Genomic DNA, 23529 nt, shown 5'->3' with positions numbered 1-23529 from the left:
AACACTATCGATATTCGAAAGCTTATTTGAATATCGATATGTTAGCTGCTTTCAATCGATGGCGTAAAGTTCAGAGTGCAGTTGGACAATTAGTCGTGCTAACGTGGAAAAGTCAATTTAATTTAGTTTATTATTAATAATAAACTAATAAATTAGCAAACATCGCAAAAATTCGTGCGTGTTGTGCTGCGTTTCGTGATATCGAATAGTGTTGCGACTTGAAAAGCTTCGACACGCGTCCATCTCTAATCAGAGTTGTCGCCAACTCATACTCACTAATACTCGTGTATGTGTCATGATTTGTAACTTTTCGTTGTGCGGTCACACCATCGCGCAGTCTCACTTCATTTTTCAAACAAGACAGTTGCTGCGCTCGATTGTCGCATTGTAAAATAAATTAAATTTTAAGTATAACGGACACCGCTGCAAACAAATTCAGATCAAAGCAATTTTGACAAGCACTTAAATATTTTGTACACAACAAATAAACGAAATCAAAACGCAAACAGCCGGTCAAGTGCGTGTGTGCGTGTCTTCCTCTGTGTGCGCCCATTCGTATGTGTGTGTGAGTCCAAGCAGAAAAAAAAAAGGATACCAAAGCAACAAAAACAACAACAGCCGCAGCTGCAACAATTTATTTACAATGGATTTCAATTTCGCCGATCTGAAAAAAGAAGCTGCCGCCACGGCCGACGACATTTTTAGCAGTGCCACCAGCGCCGCCAATGCGGCCTCCAAGAAGGTGGCCAACACCTATGACGATTTGCTGGGCGACCTCAGCGCCGGCGACAGCGCTGGCAGCAGCGGCAGCGCAGCCAACGTCAGCAGCGGCGCACAGGATGATAATGCGCATACCGAAAAGTATTTTGCCAACGAGCAAAAGAATCTTGATTTCGGCGACCCGCAGGCTTTCGTGCAGCGCATGTCCGCTGGCGCCAAGGAGGCCCAGGAGCAGCTGGACGCCAAGTTTGCCCAGCAAACGGATGACTTTGGTGATTTCATGGCGCAGGCCGGCAAAGCCGCCAAGCACGGCATCGGCGAGCTGACCAGCGACTTTATGAATGTCGAGCGTGGCCTCTACGGAGATGCGCCCAAGCCGGCTGATCCGCCGGCTGCGGTTCCAGCTGTTGCGCCCGCCGTTCCAGCTGCTCCACCGGCTGTTGTTCCCGCTGCCGCGCCCGCTGTTCCGGCACCGCCCAAACCTGCCACGGAGCCGGAGGTAGATTTGATGGGCGGCTTCAGCCAGCCGATGAGCGCGCCACTGCAGCCATTTGCAGCCACGGCGCCAACGGCCAGCGATAAGTTCTATGACGATGACGATGATGACTACTTCAGTAAGCCGAATCCAGCAGCTGCAGCTGCCGTTGCCACTGCTACGGCTGCTGCCGCAGCTGTTCCAGCGCCCGTTGTGGCCAACAAGGATTCCGATACAGATTCGCCGTCCGCTTCGTATACACCGTCGCCGGCCAAGAAGGCCATCGCCGATGCCCTCAAGGAGCAGGACCATGAGAAATTCATCTCTTCCGAGGATCTGCTTAGTGACTTCAAGGAGGAACGTACAGCCACGCCGCCCGTGGCGCCCACAGCAGCAGCGGCAGCGGCAGCCACTGCACCAGCACCAACACCCATTCCGGCTTCAGCTACGGCTCCGGCTTCGGCTCTGGTCACCGATTTGGACGATGAAGAGATTGCTGTTAAACCGACACCCAAACCGGAGCCCGTCAAGCCCGTGGCCAAGCCCGTGGAGCCTCCCAAGGTCAAGGCGCCAGCACAACAGCCCCAAAAACAACAACAGCAGCAGCAACAACAACCAAAGATTGTATCAGTCGAGGAGATCTTCTACAAGTACGGACTTGGTGAGTGCACAAAATCCAACAAGTTAACTTCAGCTTCGGCTAGCCGAAGATTTGATGCTCTTGCAGCGTTGCCAATTGGTATTTAGAGCATTCCACCTGCATGGATGGAAAATGTGTGTATGCTCATTTTCAAAGATCTGTTTTAGGAAATCGTGCTCAAAGCTTTAAAAAAAAATTAGGGATTTTATAGGGTATCAATATCGGCTCGACATCTATTCTTGATTTGTATTCCACCTGCAAGGATGGAAAATGTGTGAAATTTGCCTTAAGCTTTTTATTAAGAAATCATACTCAAAGCTTTTTAAAAAATTATGTAAATTATAGAGTATCGGTAATTGCTAAAAGCTTCCGAGCTAATCGCTAAAGCGAGTTTCCGCTATAGTCGGAAAATAGGTGAACCACAATTGGGTTTGGTCCGGGCAAAGCCGGATTATGCTGTTATTTAATATCTGATTGTGATATGATGTGCAATATCTGCTGCAAGAGCTATCAATATAGTATTTATTGTATTTCGTTATCGTTTCGTTTCTAATTAGTTTGTGCCTGACAAATAGTCATCATTTTGTGTGTTTGTTTTTGTTAATTCCTCTGTGTATCCTCGCGACCGCACCTTGGCACCTTAGTAAACGTCACCAGGTCTGGTCACTCTGTTACTGAGTGTTGTTTTTTTTTTTTTTTTATACTTGTTAGTCATTTTTTGTAGCAGTAAACAAGTCGCTTTTTCGCTCTCTTTTCTCTCTTTTAGCCTGTGTGCCTTTTGCTTTGCGGCTTTGGCATTTTGGTTTTTGCGTGAATTTTGCTGCTTGCTGATGTCATCGGCATCAAGTTTTGCGCTGTTTTTTATGTACACAATAAAGCAACAATGCTTAAATATATTTAATGCGCATAGAATTTCACTTGCCAAACGTTTTACGTTACGGCTGGAATTTCGCATGCAGCGTCTCGCCCCCTCGCTCTTGCTCTCACTCTGGCTCTTGCTCTTAAGAGCTTTTAATTGCAGGCGATCGTCAATCGTTATCGACAATGTGACCAAATATCGATAAACACAATAAGCTAAAAAATCGATTGAAAATATCCGTACACTTTCGCTTTCCATTTGTTTGGTCAGACCGTTAGGTAATATGTCATTAGTCTAACACTTTTTACAAAATGAAAAAAAACAAAATGAACTTAATTTAAATACATTTGTCAGCTTTTTGCACCTTGCAGCAGCCGAAACGGTTAAATTGCCAGCGCTGCTCGATTGACGCCTGAGTCACGGCTGCGCAATTAACTATTGAATTAGTCAATAGAAATTCTTTAAAATGGCATAGTTTCAATGTGCCGAATCTTATTTTTTTATTATTATTTCTTATTCATGTGATGAATCAGCAGCTGTTTTTGTCTAGTTTTTTATTTTTTTTTTTTCAATGACGTGTGTGCAAAGCATTCATAATTCATATTTAACATTTATTCTTGCTGTACTATTTTAGCGTGTGTCCATTAAAGCAATTACGACAAACACACATGCACACAGGCAAAGAGCGCGCGAGAGAGAGAGGGAGAGCGAGAGAGAGAGCGCAGCTGCTGCTCTTTAAAGCACTCTCTAATTTAAGCCTTGCCTGCATAATTCGATTGTCTAGTTGGGGGCCCGCTTCGCTGCGCAAATTCATTTTAATATCAGTTTTCTATACCCTGCACACAAGTGAAAAAAAGAGCTTATTGGTTTTGTGCAATATCTGTCTACATTACAGTTTTAAATTCACAAATTGAAGGACTGTGCAACTGTAGTCTTGTGTGTTAAAATAACAAAATCCCCAGTCAATCGGTAATTGCATTTTGTGCAGAGTAGCGCGCAGTCGTTTGCGCTCGTTTTGCCTTTTTGTGTTCTGCAATCTGCGCCTTTATTTTCACCGCATGCTGGCAAAATTTTCCAATTAGTAATCTGCTTTGTTTTTATTTTTTTTCTTTTTTTGCGCTGCAATCGCGGCGTTGCCTTTGTCTTTATTTGCTATTTTTATGGCAAGTACATGCTAAATGGCTGCTTGACTGTCTGACTAGTCTGTCTGCCCATTTGTCTGTCAGTCCTTGCATTATGTGTGCTTCTTCTTTTCCTTCCAATTGGCATTGACTTTGCTGCGGCCGCTGCTGCTGCTGCTGTTTTCCGCTTGTCATCGGCCCAGCTGACGGCACAATATCGATAACGATAATGATTTTTCTTTACCAGTTGCTCTTTTGCGCATTGTCTTTGCCTGTGTGTGTGTGTGTGTGTGTGTGTGTGTGTGTGTAACAGTGCTGGCGACGTTAGAGATGCAAATAAAGGCTAATTCAGAAGGAAAATAAATAGTTTAAAAGCATGTTGGGAGTATCCAGCTAGAATATACCCTGTATTTAGTTAAGAGCTACGAAAACGTAGTTATATATTAGCAGCCAACCTATACGAAAGCCCAAATTCTAAATTTTGCGTTTTGTCTCATATAATCTTCGTGACTTAATCCTCATGATCCTGTTTTTACAATTACGTTTAAGGAAATAGCTGGATTAGGCCAAACAAAATGGAAATTCACAACACTGGCGAGCATATAAGCCCTTGCTTTGGCTTCTCTTTCATTTACTTGCTCTTTACTCTTTTCGATAAGCTTCGTTTCCCTTTGCAAAATGAATCAGAACACCCGCTAATAGCCTAAACAAGTCCAGAGTTGAATTGAAAAAAATGCTCAGCACTGTTGCATCTGGTCCCTTGCCTTGGCTTCCCTTTCTCGCTCTCCCTCTCTCTCTCTCTCTCTCTCTTACGCTCTCTACGCTTATTCAAGGTTTAGCGCGTGCTAGGCCTGCACTTATCGGCGCCTTCGCTTTGCACTTATCGCCCGCTTTATAACTGTAGACGAGTTGCCGGCATTGCTCACATGTCTATCAGAAGGCAATTAAGTGCAGCTTATAAATAGACTGTGAATATCGTCAAGAAGTTAAAGACTCGAAGTAGAAAATGCATTGTACATAATTGCATATGAACTTAGCATGCATTCAAATTGTGTTCAAGACAAAAAAAAAAAATGTGTATATATAGAGTGTATTAACAAGGCGTAACGAAATTTGTGAAAGCTCCCGAGGCGACACGCTGTAAACAAAGTGTGGATAATATAATTTTATAAATTTACTTTTTTTTTTTGGTTTTCTGTTCCAAGTGCTTCCAGTCAGGCGTGTTCGATAATGTTTTGTATACAGAGTGTTTATTGGGCCAAAATGAGAAAACAAAAAGCGAACAAATAAAAACTTCTTTGCTTTCACAGTTGAAACTTTGTTCTTATAAATAGCGCACAAAATCTTGTTTTTTTTTTTGTTTAGCTGAATTATAGAATTGAAGCGTTTATTTTGTTTGTAAATATTGCACATCAATACATGAAATTTCTTTGACATAAATAGAGAACAATTCACATATGTCGAATGCATTGAAAAACAGTTTGTGTAGAGTTCACTGCAGATGAGATAAATAAAATGAAGTACAGCAAAGAGCAGCTAGCTTGGCCGACGTTTAAATACCCTTTCTGATATATTTACAGCAGGTATATCTTTTCCTTACCAGTCAGACACAATTATCGACCGAATTATACGATAGAGTAGTAGTATTGGGAGTATAATTGATTAAATTATTACTGATTTAGATATCTAGATATATATATTGAAAAACTGTGCCTTTGATATAGTTATCTGGTTCAAAATTCAAGTTGACGGTGATTTATATATTTCTCGGTGCAAAAAGATGGCTCAATGCCAAGTTATATCTAGATATTTTTAAGGCTGCAATTTCTATCTCATTCCATGCATTTCACCTTGCATAACAAAATTAGAGAACCCTTGAGAAAGCATCAAATGGCATTTGTACATTTATATAACTGCGTTTGGGAGCGGGCAAATGGCTTATGACATTATCAGATTAAATCCGCTTTAAAGTGGAAAAGTTTTAAGTACATTTCGAATTGCACAACTTTTCTAACATATGTAGGTCATCTTCTGCTCCTCCCTCTCGATGCTTACCAATCGATTTGCTGAAAAGATGTTGTCCCTTTCTTGTCCTCTTTACCAGAATAAATATATATCGTTATAGAAAACGTGCGGATAAACTATAACTATATCAACTATAAGGGCTAGACAGATGCTCGACGCCCCGTCCGGCTCATTGATTTCATATCTAAATTTCACGCCTGCCCAAGGCGCAGGCAGAGCAAACAACAACCACATGCCAAACCCACTGCCCATGCTGCAGTCATTGCAGGCGCTGCACCGCGCCCAAAAAAAAAAAAAAAAAAAAAAGAGAAAAAGAAAAAAAAAAGCAAGAACAAAACGGAAGCCGCCGTCTGGTAATTTCCGGGACAGCAAGCCTAACCCCTAAAGCCGCCCAATACCCGAAAATGTCTACAAAAGCAGCGCATGCGCTACACCCAACCAAAGCAAACTCTACACAGCTCTACACACGGGTCAGCTGCAGCGACAGCAACAGCAACAGCAGCAATTGTTAATCGATAAAAATGTCAGCTCTAGCGTTGAGCTTGAGCTTTTTCCGATGCGGGTTCAGGGCTAACCGCGGTTGCTCAACCCAGCGTACAGGTCGCTTATCGATTTACACACTCAATCACTCTCTCTCTCTCTCTGCCTCTCTCTCTCTCTTGCTTGCTTTGTGTGCTTTTGAGCTAGTCCTTTTTAGCTCGCGACAGGCTTTAAGCTTTCGGCCTACGCTCAGTCTCTGTACGCGTCGTGAGCCTAACGGACGCCAGTGAATTCTTTATACGCGATTGCGCATATTCTCCAAGTACCGTATTTGCGTTAACGTTACGTCGTAATTTAACTAGTGCTCGCTCGCTTGCTCTCGCTCGTATTGTGCATTGTGCTTTGTTTGTTGGCTACACAATAGAAAATACGCAGAAATAAAGTACCTTTTTAATTAATTTGCACTAAAAGCGACTGCCTGTGTGCAACGGCTTTGTGAATAGTTGGAAAAGTTTTAACAATAACAGAAAATTATTGAAAATGTGTACAATTGGCGAGGCCGGACAAAATGGCGTCTGCAAGCAGCGCCCATTGATTTGCTCCATTTTGGATCCCAGTAAGTTGCACACATACACACACACACTCATTTATGGGGCATACACACATATACATACATTTAACCAAACTAACCTCTGTCAATGGATATGCGGATATGCATTTTGTCAACGACCTGGTTTAGGTGCTAGTTTTTCTTATAATTTTCCTGAAAATTCTGTTTGTTTTGCATGTTTGTTTTGCGCCTCGAATTGCGCTTTAATTTGACATTAAACACCGCCTTATGCACGCTAACTCGCCCTCTCTCTCTCCCTCTCTCTTTTCATTTATCTCTATCTCTTTCTATGTCTGTTGCTCTCGTTCTATCTGCCTTGCACAACACGAAACCTAATGCTAACTAACGAAAATCAATATATCAATCGCCTATTTGCAGATGCCTGGTTCAAGCCCGAACGTTTGCACCCGCAAGGTAAGTCTATTTTGCGCCAGAGCCTCTCAAACTGTACACAAAACTGCTTGCAACGCGCAAATAACTGTAAACGCAATTCTCGATGATTATGCGCTTTATACGGGGGCCAAATGCCATACGAAATGTTGTCTATCTTTAATGATGTCATTGTTGCGCCCCCGCAACACTACCCCCCCTCCCTGTACAGTGATATCGCCCCCTCATCCCCTCCTCTTAAGTCTGTATATATTAAGCCTTAAACTATGCCATACTTTATTTATTTCTTTTATTGTTGTGCACTTGCCCTCGTGCGTATGTGTGTGTGTGTGTGTGTCTATTGTATTTATAACAACCCTGAATACATGCTCAAGCATATTACTAAACCCATTCGCAATACATATTTTGCTATCTCTTGTTTTGTATACCCTGTGGCCGCTTAAAGGTGTACATAGGGTATAACAATATTGATCAAATTTATGTGCTGGACAGCAGAATGCATCCTCATTTCTTACAAGAAGACTTAAGCTGTTGCTGATGAGGGTCTAGATATAAATTGGGCTTGTGCTTTTAATTTATCCAAAGTTTATTTATATTTTTCAATAAACCAGAGGCTTCCCCTCAAAATGGACACAGTTGTTTAGAGGCTAGGTCCCTAGAATTCTGCGATTATTCGATTGAAGCACATCAAATGTAATATGTCAGCTAAAGCTTTGGCTAACGTAGACAACTTGATCGATATATCGATAAATTCAGTCAAAAAGCAAATAATTGTCAGCCAAACCTACATTAAAGAGCCAGAATGCACAAGTCAAATCAGATATATACAGAGACTGTTTAGAAAATATATTTTTATATTAGTTGATTAATGCCCATGCTTCACGCAAAATCGATAAATATCGATTTCGCGCGCATTACAAGTGCTGATTTGTGTGCAAGCACTACAATTGGTTTAAAGACTAAAAAGTATTTGCAAATATAATATATTTAACTTTGTCGATAACTTTGCCCAGGTACAGGCTATCCTACTGTCTTTAGAGTTCCCCCATTAGAGGAGCCCTCTATGTTTTCTTCTATTATCTCGGCTTGAAGCTTAATTTCTTTTCTTTTATTTTTTTTAATTGCGCTGTTTTGTGTACTTTCAATTTTGCCTTATACGCTTTACGTCTAAATTCGCCGGACAACGCCTAAAAGGCCACTGCGGAAAATGAACGAAAACCGCGCTCAGCGCTAAAAAGTGCACAACACAAATTTCTGAAGCGGCAAAACGCCAAAAAGGTCGGAGCTTGCATTAATTATGCCTAAACAAAAGTGTGTGTGTGTGTTTGTGCGGTTTATGGTGCCACGCCCACGTAATTAGTAGGACTACATAAATGCAGTTCAGTTACCTTCCCGTCAGCACCCCCACTGCTCCCCCCTACCCCTTGCGGCTGGCACTGGAGCGGCAACAAAATCCGTAATCGGATCGCATGCTAAGCGCTTTCATGCCGCTCGACCGTCAGCTTTTGCCATAATACAAACTGAAAAACTCTTCTCCCGTCTACAGTCAACTGCAAGCTGATATGAGGCCTGTCTGTAGTTGGGTTTATTGTGGTGGCGAGGGGCAATCCCCCCGCCTTTCGCACGGGGCTCGCATGCAATAGACTGCAGCTAAACATGCACCTTCTACATAGTATATGCAGCTATATGCATTTATATCAAGTAGTATAGCGCATTTCATGAGCTTATGAAAGCAAATACAACAACGCTTACGATTATCATCATTTCGACTGACTGGCGACTACGACTACGACGATTCTGACGTCTTTTGAGCTTTGCACCCAGCTGTAACTGCAAAACAGACTGCCGACAATCAAACAAATATAAGTACAAGTCTATGCTATATATAAACTTAATCACTTTGTGTACGAATTGTCTGGGCATGAGCTGTACTCTCTACAGATTCATATCATACTTTCAAATTGCGCTGAACAATGGAGTTTGTCACTAGTGTGGAATTTTATTGACTGTTTTTTTTTTTAATACATACGAAAAATAATTAAAAATTGCTAAACTCAGATAATCGTCTCGATTTCCTACAAATATTTCAATTAAAAATATCAATTAATACACAAATTAACATTATTCTGTTAATTTAGCAGATGTGCATGTTACATATGAATGTTATGTTAATCAGCTGTTATTTGAACTGCTTGCTTAAACTGTATAGAAGCTGTTATGTAAAGCAACTGTTAACAATAGCTTACGCCCAAATGAGCTCAGCTTCAAGAAACCTATAATTCAATATTCCAAATACACCAAAAATATCTGGGCAGTTTGCCTGTTATATTTTTGTCTATGTTAGGCAGCTGTGTTAATAGGCTAAACATCAACTGCTTCCACTTTAGTTTTATTATTAATAACACTATTAAGGATCCTATTTACTACCAATTTTGGATCATAAAATCATAAAATCTACTTCTGATAACTAGCAACAATTTTTCCTGAGTTGCACCCCGCCGTGAACTAAGCCACAAACCTGCGGCTACTTTGATGTGCCATCCGCTTGGCACGTAAAAGCAATTTCTCGATTCTACTTATGCCCAATTTTGGCTGCCGGCACTTAACAATTAATTGCAGGCACTCTCCATGCCGGCCCAGTGGGCGTCAGGCATCCCGGACTGCCCACTGTGGGCACTGAACGCTTCGAGGGCCTAGCAGGCGGCCAGTTCGTGAGTCAGTCAACCCATACAAATCTGTATACAATTCGCTAGCTTTAACTTGGCCATAAAGAAAGCCAACGAGGCGTTAAACTGTAAATCCCACGACTTGGGAAGTTAAAGTCTGACTTGCAAATACTCTGACTTGGCTTTAAAACCACAAAACTGACAAGCAGAAGTGAACCCTCTTGTAATAATAACCTAATATTAATTAAAAACTTAAAATTGTTTTACAAACGGTTTTAACAGCGCTTTATACAGCTAAAACCGCTTTTAGGACAGCTTGAAACCATATTATAAAATTTGCCAGCCAACAATTTTTTTGGTTATCTTCATATATTCAATTCCATGTACTTATTCTGTGAACCAGGTTTAGAAAATACAATCTGAACAACTCTTTTGTTTTTGAAACTGTTTAATAGCTGCTTTAAGCCGCTGAAAGCAGTTTGAAACCTCAACGAAAGCATTTTAAAAACCATTTTAATAGTTGCTTTGCAGCCAATAAAACTAATTGCATTATCTTATACCCTTATAGAGGGTGTTATAACTTTGTCATGAGATGTGTGCCGCCTAGAAGGAGACGTCTCCGACCCCATAAAATATATATATTCTCGATCAGCCAGTCGAGTTGACAAAGCCATGTCCGTCTATCCATTTGGTCCGTTTATCGGTAGAAAAATCAGTTCTGAAATATAATATAATATTCTATTTACGATATTTTTTAATCAAACTCAGCATTTGAAAGCTTTACTATCCGAACCTAACTGCGAAACCGTAGGGAAAATGTCTGCAAGGGTATCAGATCTTCGGCGTGCCAAAGATAACCCAGTCATCAAGCTAGACAAATTATTTTAGAACAATACTCTAGTAATTTTCCTAACGAAAACTTGTTTATCAGCGGCTGACGCATAAATCATGAAATACTTACGCCTATTCTGCGGTCAAACATGTTCGCATACCCTCTAAATACGGGCACGTACAAATTTCTGATTCATAATTAGAAATTGACGAGTGCTTGGTCCATTTTTGGTCATGACCGCATGCGAATAGCCGAATGGCTACAACTAAGCGAGGTAAAGCTGGAGTCCATGGTCTGGGCTTTAGTTCAGCTGCCTTTCACCTGGCTTTTAGCCGGCCGGCCGGCTTCTTATGCAATTGGCTAGAAATAGACTCGGAAACTTTTGAAGGGAAATGGCTACGTGCCGGTAACAACATTTCTATATCGAGCTATATAAATACCACTTGATTCCAGTCAAGCGATTGGCGCATTAGATCATCGGAAATGTTGCTCGCTTATTTTTGCAATATCAAACGAAATATATATATATATATATATAAATTTGCATTTATGTGCGAAGCGTATTTTGCAAATTGATAAGTTGAACAAATAAAGACAAGCGAAAATGTGCTACAAGATAATGAACGACCAGCAGTTACCCTATAAATTGAAGAACTTTTGGAATCTGAAGAATTAACAAATTCTATCAAAAAAACTATGTCATTATTAACTTGATATTTCCAAGAAAACCTTAATATATTATAATTAATTTAATTATTTCACATACAATAAGTTTTCTTCGCGCGAAAATCGGATCAGTTTTGGTCTTAAAACTCTGAAATACGCATACATAAATCCCATAGTCAAATAAGCTTTTATACAGGGTATTAATGAAAGTGAATTAAGCAGATAGCCCAATGTCTCTGATAAGAAATTTCGAGTCATGTGCCATTCCAGTGCACTTGCTAAGAAGAACAACAACAACAAAGAAGCGAACGTCAGACGGGCTGACGTCACGCGGCGGGCAGCACATTAAAACTTTTCCCACGCCTACAAACTAAATTCGAAATCCGAAATCAATTCTTTTGTTGGCGCCTTTTAAACAAAGCAGTTGAAAGCTTAGCCAAGCAAGCAGTGCACAACGCCCCCAAACAGAACCTAACCTTGATATTGCAAATGGGTGACCGAGAGGGAGAGATAAAGAGACTAAGCGCAATTGTTGCTGTTCTCAATTGTTTTTATTGTTTATTCTGCGCTCTCTCTCTCTCTTTCTCCCTCTGGCCACATCTACGTCTCTGTCTGCCCGGCCGGCGTCTGCGACGTCGACGTTCGCCTTTGCCTGCTAATTTTAGCTTTTTAGCTGTTTCGGCCATATTTGTTGTTGTCGCCGCCTAAGCAGTTCGATTTTCGAATTACGCTGCGGGCTGCAGCTGCAAGAAAGAGAGAGAGCGTGAGAGAGCTTTTCGCCGCGAGCTTTCTTCAAACTTAAGGGCTGAAACGGGTCGGGCTTTTCGAAAGATCACTAAAAGATCCGCACAGCTGTTCTATGGCCTATAGTATAACAGTTATCTGTGCTACGGCATCTGTAGCAGTGCAGCCCTGGCGCGCACACCCTGCCCGCCGCTACCCCTATGCCCAATCAAGTTTTATATGTACCTGCTGAAGGGCGTCTGGTTACCTGCATCCGCATCTGCGACGCGCACGCAGCGACATGCTCAATACTGAAGCGAGTCCAGGTTAGGGATCGCTACCTATGCGCAGATACACAGATACAAATACAGTTACAGATACGGATAGAGATACGAAATGCAGGGCGACAGCATTTACAGCTTGACCATATCACTGCGCTCTCTCTCTCTCTCTCTCTCGCTTTCTCGCTCTCGCACGCTCTCCGAACCACTCAGTGCCGCTCGAGCGTTCTATTTGCCATAGGCGCAGGGGTAACCCCTATATAGGTACACATATGTATATATAGAGATATATGTATCTGTAAATGTGTGTATCTGTGTGCGTATATGTCTACCTATGTGTATATATATTGAGTGTACCTCATGCTCATGCCCTGTGCCTGAGCGCATCCGAAATTAATTGTAGTTTAGTTGATGTACGGACTTTGTCAACGTTGCACAGAAACGCCTCAGTGCTCCTCCGGTAACGCGTGAGTTTCGTCGTGTTTTTGTGTCGTCTGTGCGCATCCGTAAGATACAAAATATGTGCATATATTGTACTTGCCTCCACAACAGCTGCTGCTGAACCCTTTGCCTGACCTCAGATCAGTTTAGGCAACAAGCACGACAACAACAACAACAATTGACAGCTACATAAATACTTTCGATTCTTTGCCATTTCGATGCGGCACATTTTTTCGCACCGACTTGGCTGCACTCTATGAATTATATAATCAAGAGCATATTTCATAATTTCATTAGTTTTGTTCAAATTAAATCAACGTGCGCTTATCGAGCGCGTCAAAATGTTACACTCAGAGAAATGGGAAACACATCAAAAAATTGATAATTGAATTGAAGTGCGAGAAATATTAATTCATTTGGAATAGATTGCGAAGAAACGTATAAACATATATGTACTCTAACTCAAATCTGTTTTAATTGCTAATTTTTATGATATTAGCAGCCTTGTCAAACATATATTCAATTAAATTCTTTAAAAAAACATGAGAGAAACTAAAGCTAAAACTCAAACTAAAAATATAAAGGGAAGATAATAAAAAAATAAGAAAATATAATAAAGAATATATTATATAGAAGCTATATGAAACGTTTAAATAATTAAACAAGCTCGTTAATTTCTCTGAGTGTAGTGTGTGTGGCACTTATCTATCATTGCATTTAGCCGAATGCGTTGTCGCGTCTATTTCTGTTTCTTTCTTTATTTCGTTTTTTTTTTTTCGTATTTTGGCAAGTCATTCGCTGAATTTGCCCATTGTCGCTGTCGCTGTTGTTGTTGCTGTTGTTATTGTCGTCTGGGGCCTCTGTTTGCTGGGTTCTGGGTTCGCTGATCGTTCAGTCGGTCGATTGCCTCACTTGAGTTAACGGTTAATGCAAATGCCGTAGCCGTAGCCGGAGTCGCGTGCCTGCAACTTCCTAATTCCGTTTCGTTTCGTTTCGTTTCGTTTCGTTGCAGTTGTTTAGTGAATTACAATATATACATATATCGAGAGAATATATCTAATATATATATATATAGCCCTGCACATATACATACATATATAAGTAATGGCCGCCGCTTTAGAAACGCTTCAGGCGCTATTCGTAGCGCTCGGCGAAATTAAAGAGCTGCCCCTCAATCGGGAGTCTTGTAAGTATTTAAGGTTACGATCTATTTAGAAGATATAACGCTTGACTCTTCCTCTTGCTCTTGCTCTTGCTTGTGCTTTGTCATTTCTCTTGATTCTGGCGCTGTTTCCAATTGCAGCTAGAATTTATTTATAAACATTTCTTCTTCTTCTTCTTCTTCTGTGTGTGCTCTGTAAAAACTATAGAATTTTTATACTTATTCATTTTGGCGAACACATTTCTTTTTAACTGACTCTAAAATATTCGTTAGTCATTTCAAGCATATTCTTATCTTCATTTTACCATTTCTGGTCTTTTTTTTTTACTCAACTTAACTTTGGTTGCTTGACATTTGATTTGATTGAAGGTTAAAGTAGAAACATTATGATAGTCCAGGAATAATAATCGGTATTTGCCACGAATTGAACCCATTTATATTTATATTATATTTATTTCAATTTCTGCAATCAGATGTTCGTCTTTGCGAGTGAGCACTGTATTCAAATTTACGACTACTTAACATTTGTGAATTTCCGCTTCAAACTCACAATCAGTTCATTGGGAATGTGATAAATGATGTGGCATTAAATCTTTTATTATGTTTGCTAGCACTTGAACATAGTCTGTGCTATACTATCATATATTCTTAAAGTACTTTTTCTTTGGCAAGGATTTCAGATAAGTTAAGCACCCTCTAAATTGCCAATCGCCAGTTAGTTCACCTGGTTAATGTATAATGAATGTTGATTTAAATTTATATGCCTATTTTAATAGTTAAAATTAAGCTGTATTTAGCTTACAGCCAGTGAAACGTTTCGGCATTCAAATAGAGACACGACAAGGAAAACAAAAGCCACCCTCGCTCTTCAATGCGAATACGCAGTTAGTGAAACGTTTACGAATAGACAGCAAAGAGGAAAAAAAAATAGTGTTTCTTGAGTTGAATTAAAGGGTAACTTAAAAACTTAATTTATTGCCGATAATCGATAACTTGCCCCGTTTCAATATATATCGAAATCGATATGGCTTTATTAACTTGAGTGATCAAATGTGACAGGTAGCTTCTAGGAGAGCTAACATTTTAGAGCTAACGATAGAAGACGGTTCAGGTTACTCCCTAGTCGGACATACCCGGCAAGAGCACGCTATTATTTTCGTTTTAGGCATTTATGTGCTTAGGTAGGGTGTCTGATAGTCGCACACACGCACTCTTGCAACTGCTACATTGTTGTCTTTATCTTCTATCTATTATTTCGGTTGAATTGTTGTTTGTGCTGCGTTCATTTTGATTGTTGCCGACGGCTGCTGCTGCTGCTGCTGCTGCTGCTGCTGCTACTGAATTTTTGCTTATAATAATTTCATTATCATTTTATTGCATTTCTCGCATGCTTATGCAATACACATTCTGACAATGTCAGGTGCAATATTTATTATATTTTTATTTGTTTGTTATTGTGCCTTGCCCAAAAACCCGATTCGCGTATTATGTCAGCGGCGCCTATTGCTGTCTCTTTCGCACTACACTCTTCGAATTTTTTCTTATTTATTTTTTTTGGGGCGCAGCATGATATCATTTGAAGCAGAGCTTATTACTCACTCGCGCCAAAAAAAGAGAGGCTAACACATAAATCACAGTAAGGGGGTTGTTGCAGAGGGAAGGTGCTCTCTCAGACTATGATGTCAGAGCTACGTTGAGTAAAACGCAATTTGTTTTGGTTTTGCGTTGCAGTTGGAAAGTTCAATGAACAAAACTCACTGCTTGTTTCACCCGACTGTAAGTTTCAAGCAGTGCACTGACCAACACCACTAGACTTGAGTGCAATGTAAATAAATTGCTTTTGATGCAGCAGCAGCGCGTATAACACCAATACCAATGCATAAGCAGACGGTCATACTCGAACACCTTCAGTTTTAGGCGTGCGTGTGCATGACTTGCTGAGCGCTTATGAATCACAATGCGTGTTTCGAGCAACGCAACCGCACCCACTACGTCATTTGAACGTAACGTCAGCTTCGTGGCAACCGTGGCCGAATTGGCCGAAGTCAATCGTCGTGTGCTTTGACACGTTGCTGAACGTTCTGACGAGCGTTTTCATTACGCGCCTACGTAGTCAAGTTTTGTTGTTGCAATTGCGCGTTATCTTTTTACTTTCATGCGCTGGGATCGCGCGCGCGCTCCGCCTTTGGCTCTCTCGCGTAGCGCGCGCACTCTCAGCTGTAAACTTGCTCCATTCCAGAAAACTTGTTTGGCGTGCGCTGCCTCTCTTTCGCACGCAGCTCCAATGCGACAGGCAGCAGCGGCGGCAGCAGCAGCAGCGGCAGCAGCAGCAGCAGCTTATTGGTTTGTTTTGTGTTTGAACTTCTTCCAGTTCTTTTGCTGCGTTCAGAGCAGACGGCGGTCCGCAGTGTCGCCCTCTAGAGTTTGCGTTTTTCATTTAATAACCGTGTTGGTGTGTGTTTGTTTTTGTGTGCACTAGCCAAGTTTAATTAGTGCTAGACACGCCAATTGCCTTTTGCATACATTTTGGCGCCAAGTTCCTTTTTTTACAATAAATACAAGAAAAACCCTCAAAACTCATAATGGCCGGTGGCAGCAAACGTTACTCACGCAACAATTCCAACGGCAACTTTCAGTCGCTGCCCGAACGTGGCCCAGGTAAATGTCAGCTCTAACAACAACTTAAACTTATCAACTGTCTACCTTGATTTACCGTTAAGCGTTATCTATGCTCTGCTGCCGTTCGATTGCCAACGTCAGCAGCGGCGCCAACGTGGCCGTTAAATCGCTGCATGCTCATTCGCCCAAAAGCAGACAACAACAACAACAACAACAGCTTTTTGCATAATTTGCTTTGGGCTGCTTTTATTTATGAGAGCGATCGCTTTTGAATTTTGATTGCCACGTCGAAATGTTGGTTAACGGCGCAGTCAACGAACTTTCAAAGCTTGGCAACAACTACAACAACAAAATACTTAACGAAATTGGCAACGCGAGCATATTCCATCATTTTCTGCCTGCACTTGCAATCACTGCCCATGTGGGAATGTGTGTGTGTGCTTGTGTGTGTGCCTGTGTTTGGTCTAATTCAAGGTTATCTCTATGCCGCATGCCAGCTAAACACACAAAGTGAGATGTGCTCGTGACGTCACAATCACGCACGACAGCTTTGTCAGCGGAAGTTGTTCTTAAACCGAAGACAAGCAGTGAATAAATTGTGAATGTGTTCTCCGACTACATTTGCAACAATATTTAAAACTCACAATTTTTTGTCACATTTTATTCTATATGCGAAAGTTTGTTAAAGCAAGCAGAGCAAGAGAGCACTGCTTGTGCTTTGCCTCTTACGAAGGCTTTATAAGGATCGACCTTACGTAGTGGAAGTTTTTACTGTTAATCCAAAGAGAACAAGCTTGTGCTCATTAGAAAATTAAATGAGCGTGTCACGCTATGAAAGTCTGCTATCTTAGGTTAAAGAGAGCAGAAGAGAGTGCAAGGAACATCGCTGTGCATACATGCACACGTTGCGCTGTATAAAGTCAAAGAGAGCGTAGGTGAGCTGACAAGGCATAGGTGCTTTAGCTTAACGAAAGAAACTCAACACATGTTTTAATTTCCAATATTTTCGTGTGATTTAAACAGAAAGTTCTTTGCTTTTCACAGTACTCACGCTCGCATTTGCGTATCACGCACATCTCTAGCATACACACACACACACACACACACACATGCTTGTGTCTTATCTAGGCACTTTTGCCGCTTCTTCTTTTTACTCCACTTCACTTTCAGTGCAAACTTGTTTTGATTGAAACCAGTTGCCGTTTGCCCAGTTCCCAGTTCCCAGTTAGCCACTTCCAGACCCATCTTCCAGTTCCAGTGGCCAATGCACTTATTTTGATTGTTGTTGTTGTTGGTTTTTTTTTTTTTTATCAACCTACACGCTTTCAATTCGTCGCCTAATTGTGGCGACGTCTCTTTTTCAATAGTTGATAAAGAGACGGCCACAAAAAGAAAACTTTCTCTCGCATCGCTTTCTTTCATATGAGAAAATATGCTCGTATGTCTGATATATATTATTTTTTTTTTTTGCTGTCTCTCTGTAACCCAATTTCGATTTGTATCCCTCACATCTCTTGTTTCCTTTCTAATTTACTGTCGATTTACATAACCCCAAGACTTGGCTGCTTGGCAACTATCTGGCGGGTTTTTGTTTTTACCCACCCCCAAAACTAGTTTAAAAGCTTGATATTTGCTTAGCTGTTGTGTCTATGTGTCTTTCTGCTTTCCATGCTATTCTTCTCTTCTACTTCTTCTTTGGCAATCGCCGCAGACAAAAGCTAATGGAAGATTTCCAATGCTCCCAGAAAATAGGAAAGATCAACAGCAGCTGCTCTTGTTCTTATTCCTGATCTCAAGCACATCAATTTCCAGAGAGCTCCAGCTGTGGGATGACAACGGGGGGGCGAAGGGGCGTGTCAATATTTGATCGAAAGCAAGTTGGCTTTTCGTGTAGAATACAAAATGAAAGATAAGAAAGAAAGAAATCTTTTTCAATAATATTTATTTAACGAACTAAACTAAATACAAGATATTTTTAGAGATTAAGTAATATTGATTTTCTATACAAATCCGTTACACTTGAAAAAGAAAGATTTGAACAATGAATACTTAAATCGATAAATATCGATGTTATCGAAAATAATATTTATTTTACGAATTAAACTAAATACAAGATATTGAGCGTACGAGAAATATTTATTTTCTATAGAAATTCGTTGTACTTAAAAAAGATATATTTGTTTTATGAATATTTTAATCGATAACTATCGATGTTATCGAAAATGAATGAAAATGCTCTGCTTATAATTCGTCAAAATATATATTTAAAATTTCAAGAGTATTTTCTGTGAATGAAAAGTGTTTATTTAATATATATATATACATATAAAATATTATGTAGAAATATGCTTTTGATTGAAGAAAAGTTAAACAAGTTTTTCTAAATTTTAAGCTAAATATTAGATTAATGTATTATCTAATATATCTATATGCTATAAAATGGGCGTAATAAGTTCTAACCTAACAACCCCTTTTGCGCCTGCCAGCTTCTAGCAGGGTATTCACACAGCGCATATTCGAAATGCTTTTTTGTGCTTATTTTGAAAAGTGTTTTAAAAATAGAAGCAAAAAAAAAATAGGGAGAGAAACACATAAAATCGTGTTAAATTAATTGCATTTCAATGGATCTTCGGCAAATTGTTTATTGTTTAAATGTTGTTTTCAACAACAGAGAATTGCGGCTATTTATAGTTGAAATCAATTGAAAAACGCTTCTTAGGCTGAATTCGCTTTCGTCGAAGCGAGTGCATTGACTGCTTATCGGGAAATTCGGTCTATAAGGCATATTTATAAGTAGGAAATATTCGAATAATATTCGCCTTTTTTTTAATGTTTCAATTCACATCCGTTTCGCTCAGTCGTACACTCTCTCTCTCTCTCGCTCTCCCTCTCTCTGTCTTTCCTTATTTTGCGACTCTCTCTCGCTCTCTCTAGCTGCGCGTTTTCCGGCTGGGGTCCGGAAAATTTTTGTTGAGGCAGCAAATAATATTTGTCTAGTATAAAACTTGGCAACGATCGACCGCACGGCGCGCTAACCACGAAACCACGAATAAAATGTCGAGCAGAATCTGTGAGTGAGAAATAGGGTATATATACACGTATTTAAATTATATATAAGTATATATATATATATATATATATGTATATGTACTTATACTATATGCTTGTACTGCTAATCGTGCTACCAATAATTATTACCTGCTGACATTTGCACAATTTATGCTACAGTTTGTTCTCGCACAACGCACTCGATAAGTGCGGGTATATCTCAAAGATTGCATAATTGCCACAGCGAAAGATACATAACACATACATACATACATATACACAGCTGTCCAATAGTCGCCGCCTATGTGTGTGCGTGTGTGTGTGTGTGTGTGTGCTTTTGTATATTTTGGTATTTTCAGTCACTCGTCAATTGTGTTCGCTTTGAAATGATTGAGCAACAAATTAATGAAATAAAATAAAATGAGTGCAAAAGCAGCGGCCGCAGCAGCAGTGCTTGTCAAAGTGTGCACACACATGACTCTAAAACTGCAACTGCGTAGCTAACAACCACTCTCTCTCTCTCTCTCTCTTTCCCTCTCGCTCGCTATCTCTCTCTCTCTTCTAAACTTTACTACACACTGTGTTCAAAATGTTACCAAAGCTTGTCAAAATGCAAGGCAAAATGACTACAAAACTACAATCGTATAAATAGGCATGGATTATACATATGCTTGTCAAAGCGTAGAGTAGAGCATTCGCATCTAAAGAACTACTTCAAACGAAATAAACTAAACGAAGCACTGGTGTGGCTGTCAAACTGTACGTCTGCAAAACTGCGTAACGGCTAGAATCTGCTCTTATTGAAATAAATATAAGCAGTAGCACACGTGATTGTCAAACTGTAAATGTATTCTAGGCGGCAAAACTGTCAGATCCACATTCCTATATTCTAGTTCTGAAACAGATTGATAACTGAAATCAAGCGATGCTTGTTAAACTGTTTATATACCCGAGCTGGCGCTATAACTGTAGCGGTCAACACATATGCAGTTCAAACTGTAAGCAGAATCTAAAACTGTAAGAGCCAAACTTCTGAATTCACTTTCATATTGATAAACTGAAATCTGGAGATGCTTACAAGTGCCTATTAACTTTACTGCTTCTCAAACTGTTGCAGTTAGCCAATATGCTTTTCAAACTATATATATACCAACCCTAGCTAACTCTAAAACAGTAACAGCTAAACTAACTAATTGTCTCTGTGTTCACTTTCTTTCAGTGGAATCCCTCATCTACTGGCGTGATGTGAAAAAGTCCGGCATTGTCTTTGGCGCCGGCCTTATCACACTGGTTGCCATCTCCTCTTTCTCCGTGATAAGTGTGTTTGCGTATTTGTCGCTGCTGGCGCTCGTCGGCACCGTCGCCTTCAGAGTCTACAAATCCGTGACACAGGCCGTACAAAAGACAAACGATGGCCATCCCTTCAAGTGAGTGCACATTGATCTATGCATATAAAACGGATTCTGATTGACTGATTGAGTGAATGACTGATGGATTGAGTGACAGACTGATTAAGTGACTGATTGACTGACTGGCTAACGTATTGATTGAACGACTGATTGATTGAGTAGCGTATTGATTGAACGACAGACTGAGTGATTGATTGAGTATGTGATTGATTGACTAACAGACTGTCGTATTGATTGAACGACTGATTAACTAACGTATTGGTTATATGACAGATGGATTGAGTGACAGTCTGATTAAGTGTCTGATTGACTGACTGACAAGCGTACTAATTGAACGACTGATTGACTGGGACTAGCGACTTGACTTGAAGAACTGATTGAATGACTGACAGTTTGAGTAACTAGCGTATTGGTTATATGCCAGATGGATTGAGTAACAGGCTGATTAAGTGTCTGATTGACTGACTGATTGAGTGACTGACTGATTGACTGGCAGATTGAATTTGCCTAGTTTCGGGTTGAAGCGCATAAACAACGATCTTAAACATGTATTTTATTTTGTTTAGAGAATATCTGGAACTGGATCTGACGCTGTCCCAGGAGAAGGTACAGCACTTCGCCGGCGTGGCTGTGGCACACATCAACGGCTTTGTTGCGGAGCTGAGGCGTCTGTTCCTGGTTGAGGATATTATCGATTCAATTAAATTCGGTGTCATTCTGTGGGTGTTCACCTACATTGGCGCCTGGTTCAATGGCATGACCCTGGTCATTCTGGGTAAGTGCAGAGCTCTTTTACATGGAAATCGCATGGATATTAATTATATATTCGTATATCCATAGCCTTTGTCTCGCTGTTCACCTTGCCCAAGGTCTATGAGAACAACAAGCAGTCGATCGACACCTATTTGGATCTGGTGCGCAACAAGTTGACGGAAATCACCGACAAGTAGGAATCACATAACCAAATGCCATAGGTTCAACCTAAACTGATGATTTTTCCCTACCTTCATTTATTCCCACAGAATCCGGGTGGCTCTACCCATTGGCAACAAGAAGCCTGTGGCTGCTGCTGCTGCCGAGTCGGACAAGGACAAATAGAAAGCAACAACAATAACAACAGCAACAGCAACAGCAACAACATGTTTATTTATTTATTAAGCATTATTTGAATGGTTTAATATTCATCCGGGGCATAACAATTAAATACATATATTCAATTGTATAATTACAATTTTCAAACAAAAAAACAACAACAAGAACGAACAACATCTTGCTATTGTGAACCCAAAACATAAAACTAAAACTAAAAAAAAAAGAAAAAACATTTAAGTAAAGAATATCAACTCGTAGCAGTTTAAACATTGTCCAAGTGTCTTTAAGTTTTTTAAACGAACGAAACCAATTTGAAATTCAGATGAAACAAAAACAAACAAAACTGTTTAGAAAAATGAAATGAAAACAACAAAAAAAACAACAACAAAAACACAGCCACAGCAATGCAATTAAACGCTTCCTCAGTTTCCAAACAATTTCTTTCGAGACTCTTAACGAAAAGCAAACTTTTTAATACATTTACGATTTAGTTAAAATATGCATACGAAAAGAAAACTATGCAAAAGTCTTTTGAAAACAAGAAAAAAAAAAAACAATCAACATTTTACACCCATTTTTATTAGCTTTTTTTCTAATTAAAAACTCTTTGCTTTAGTTCTAATTTTAATTTTGTTGATTTCTTTTTTTTTGATAAAAAAAAAAATCAAAATAAAAAACAAGTGAAGTAAACAATTACAAACAATTATGATTTTCGATTGTTTTCGTTTTATACAATATATATTATTTTCGATTTTGAACATTTTTAGCGTAAACTGAAGCTGGCTGATCCTTTCGCTTTCGTCCTTGCAACTCAGCCTTGATAGGATGGCCTGATTAACAATTGGACCAATTTGTTTATAGAGAACATTACGAGTTGCGCGCTTGATCGAGAATCGCAAATCGAACAGATTATCGAGCACATAAATTTACACAAACAGCTTCGCCTTGTTTCATACAACATTTACTTATGTACAATTAATTTATAAGAATTTTTACAACATAAATCAAATATTTAATGTGAATTTTTTTGCGTAGCACAGCAAGTTGAGTTTTTGCCAACGTTTTAAAGTTCATATTCATAAAATCATATACATACATCTATTGTAGCTTAAATGTTTTTATTGTAACCATTTGTTGCTCATTGTTATAAAAAGAAAAAACTGAAACGAAAAAAAAAACAACACTAAACAAAAGAAAAGATATTAATGGAAGTGCATATTTATGATTTGCGTTGCTTTCGATGAATAAAACGTTTGTCAAGTGCAGCTAT

General features: G+C 39.8%; 1 protein-coding gene across 10 annotated transcripts; it reads left to right on the top strand.

Annotated features, from left to right (window-relative positions):
* Positions 1–341: 341 nt before the first annotated feature.
* Positions 342–22561, top strand: Rtnl1 (reticulon). Of its 10 annotated transcripts, none has more exons than XM_070209134.1 (7): positions 4761–4783; positions 6792–6936; positions 7309–7344; positions 20978–21185; positions 21734–21942; positions 22008–22113; positions 22190–22561. In XM_070209134.1, exons 2-7 carry the CDS (start codon positions 6861–6863, stop codon positions 22263–22265), a joined length of 711 nt encoding a protein of 236 aa, XP_070065235.1. In that variant the 5' UTR covers positions 4761–4783; positions 6792–6860; the 3' UTR covers positions 22266–22561. The 10 variants fall into 10 exon arrangements, with proteins under 10 accessions (XP_015028243.1, XP_015028244.1, XP_070065235.1 ...); XM_015172761.3 differs by lacking the exon at positions 4761–4783 and adding an exon at positions 4798–4964; XM_015172765.3 differs by lacking the exon at positions 4761–4783 and adding an exon at positions 4798–4964 and having other exon boundaries at positions 6683–6936.
* The last annotated feature ends 968 nt before the right edge of the window (positions 22562–23529 follow it).

This window comes from Drosophila virilis, chromosome 4 (assembly GCF_030788295.1).
Source record: "Drosophila virilis strain 15010-1051.87 chromosome 4, Dvir_AGI_RSII-ME, whole genome shotgun sequence".
Taxonomy (NCBI): domain Eukaryota; kingdom Metazoa; phylum Arthropoda; class Insecta; order Diptera; family Drosophilidae; genus Drosophila; species Drosophila virilis.
Note: the sequence above shows the minus strand (reverse complement) of the source record. Positions and strands in the feature narration are given on the sequence as shown.

Coding starts and splice junctions, on each gene's coding strand:
- Rtnl1 (XM_015172757.3), top strand. CDS start 644: ATGGATTTCAATTTCGCCGATCTGAAAAAAGAAGCTGCCGCCACGGCC. Junction 1,857..7,308: donor CTTCTACAAGTACGGACTTG/GTGAGTGCACAA, acceptor GCCTATTTGCAG/ATGCCTGGTTCAAGCCCGAA. Junction 21,943..22,007: donor CATGACCCTGGTCATTCTGG/GTAAGTGCAGAG, acceptor GTATATCCATAG/CCTTTGTCTCGCTGTTCACC.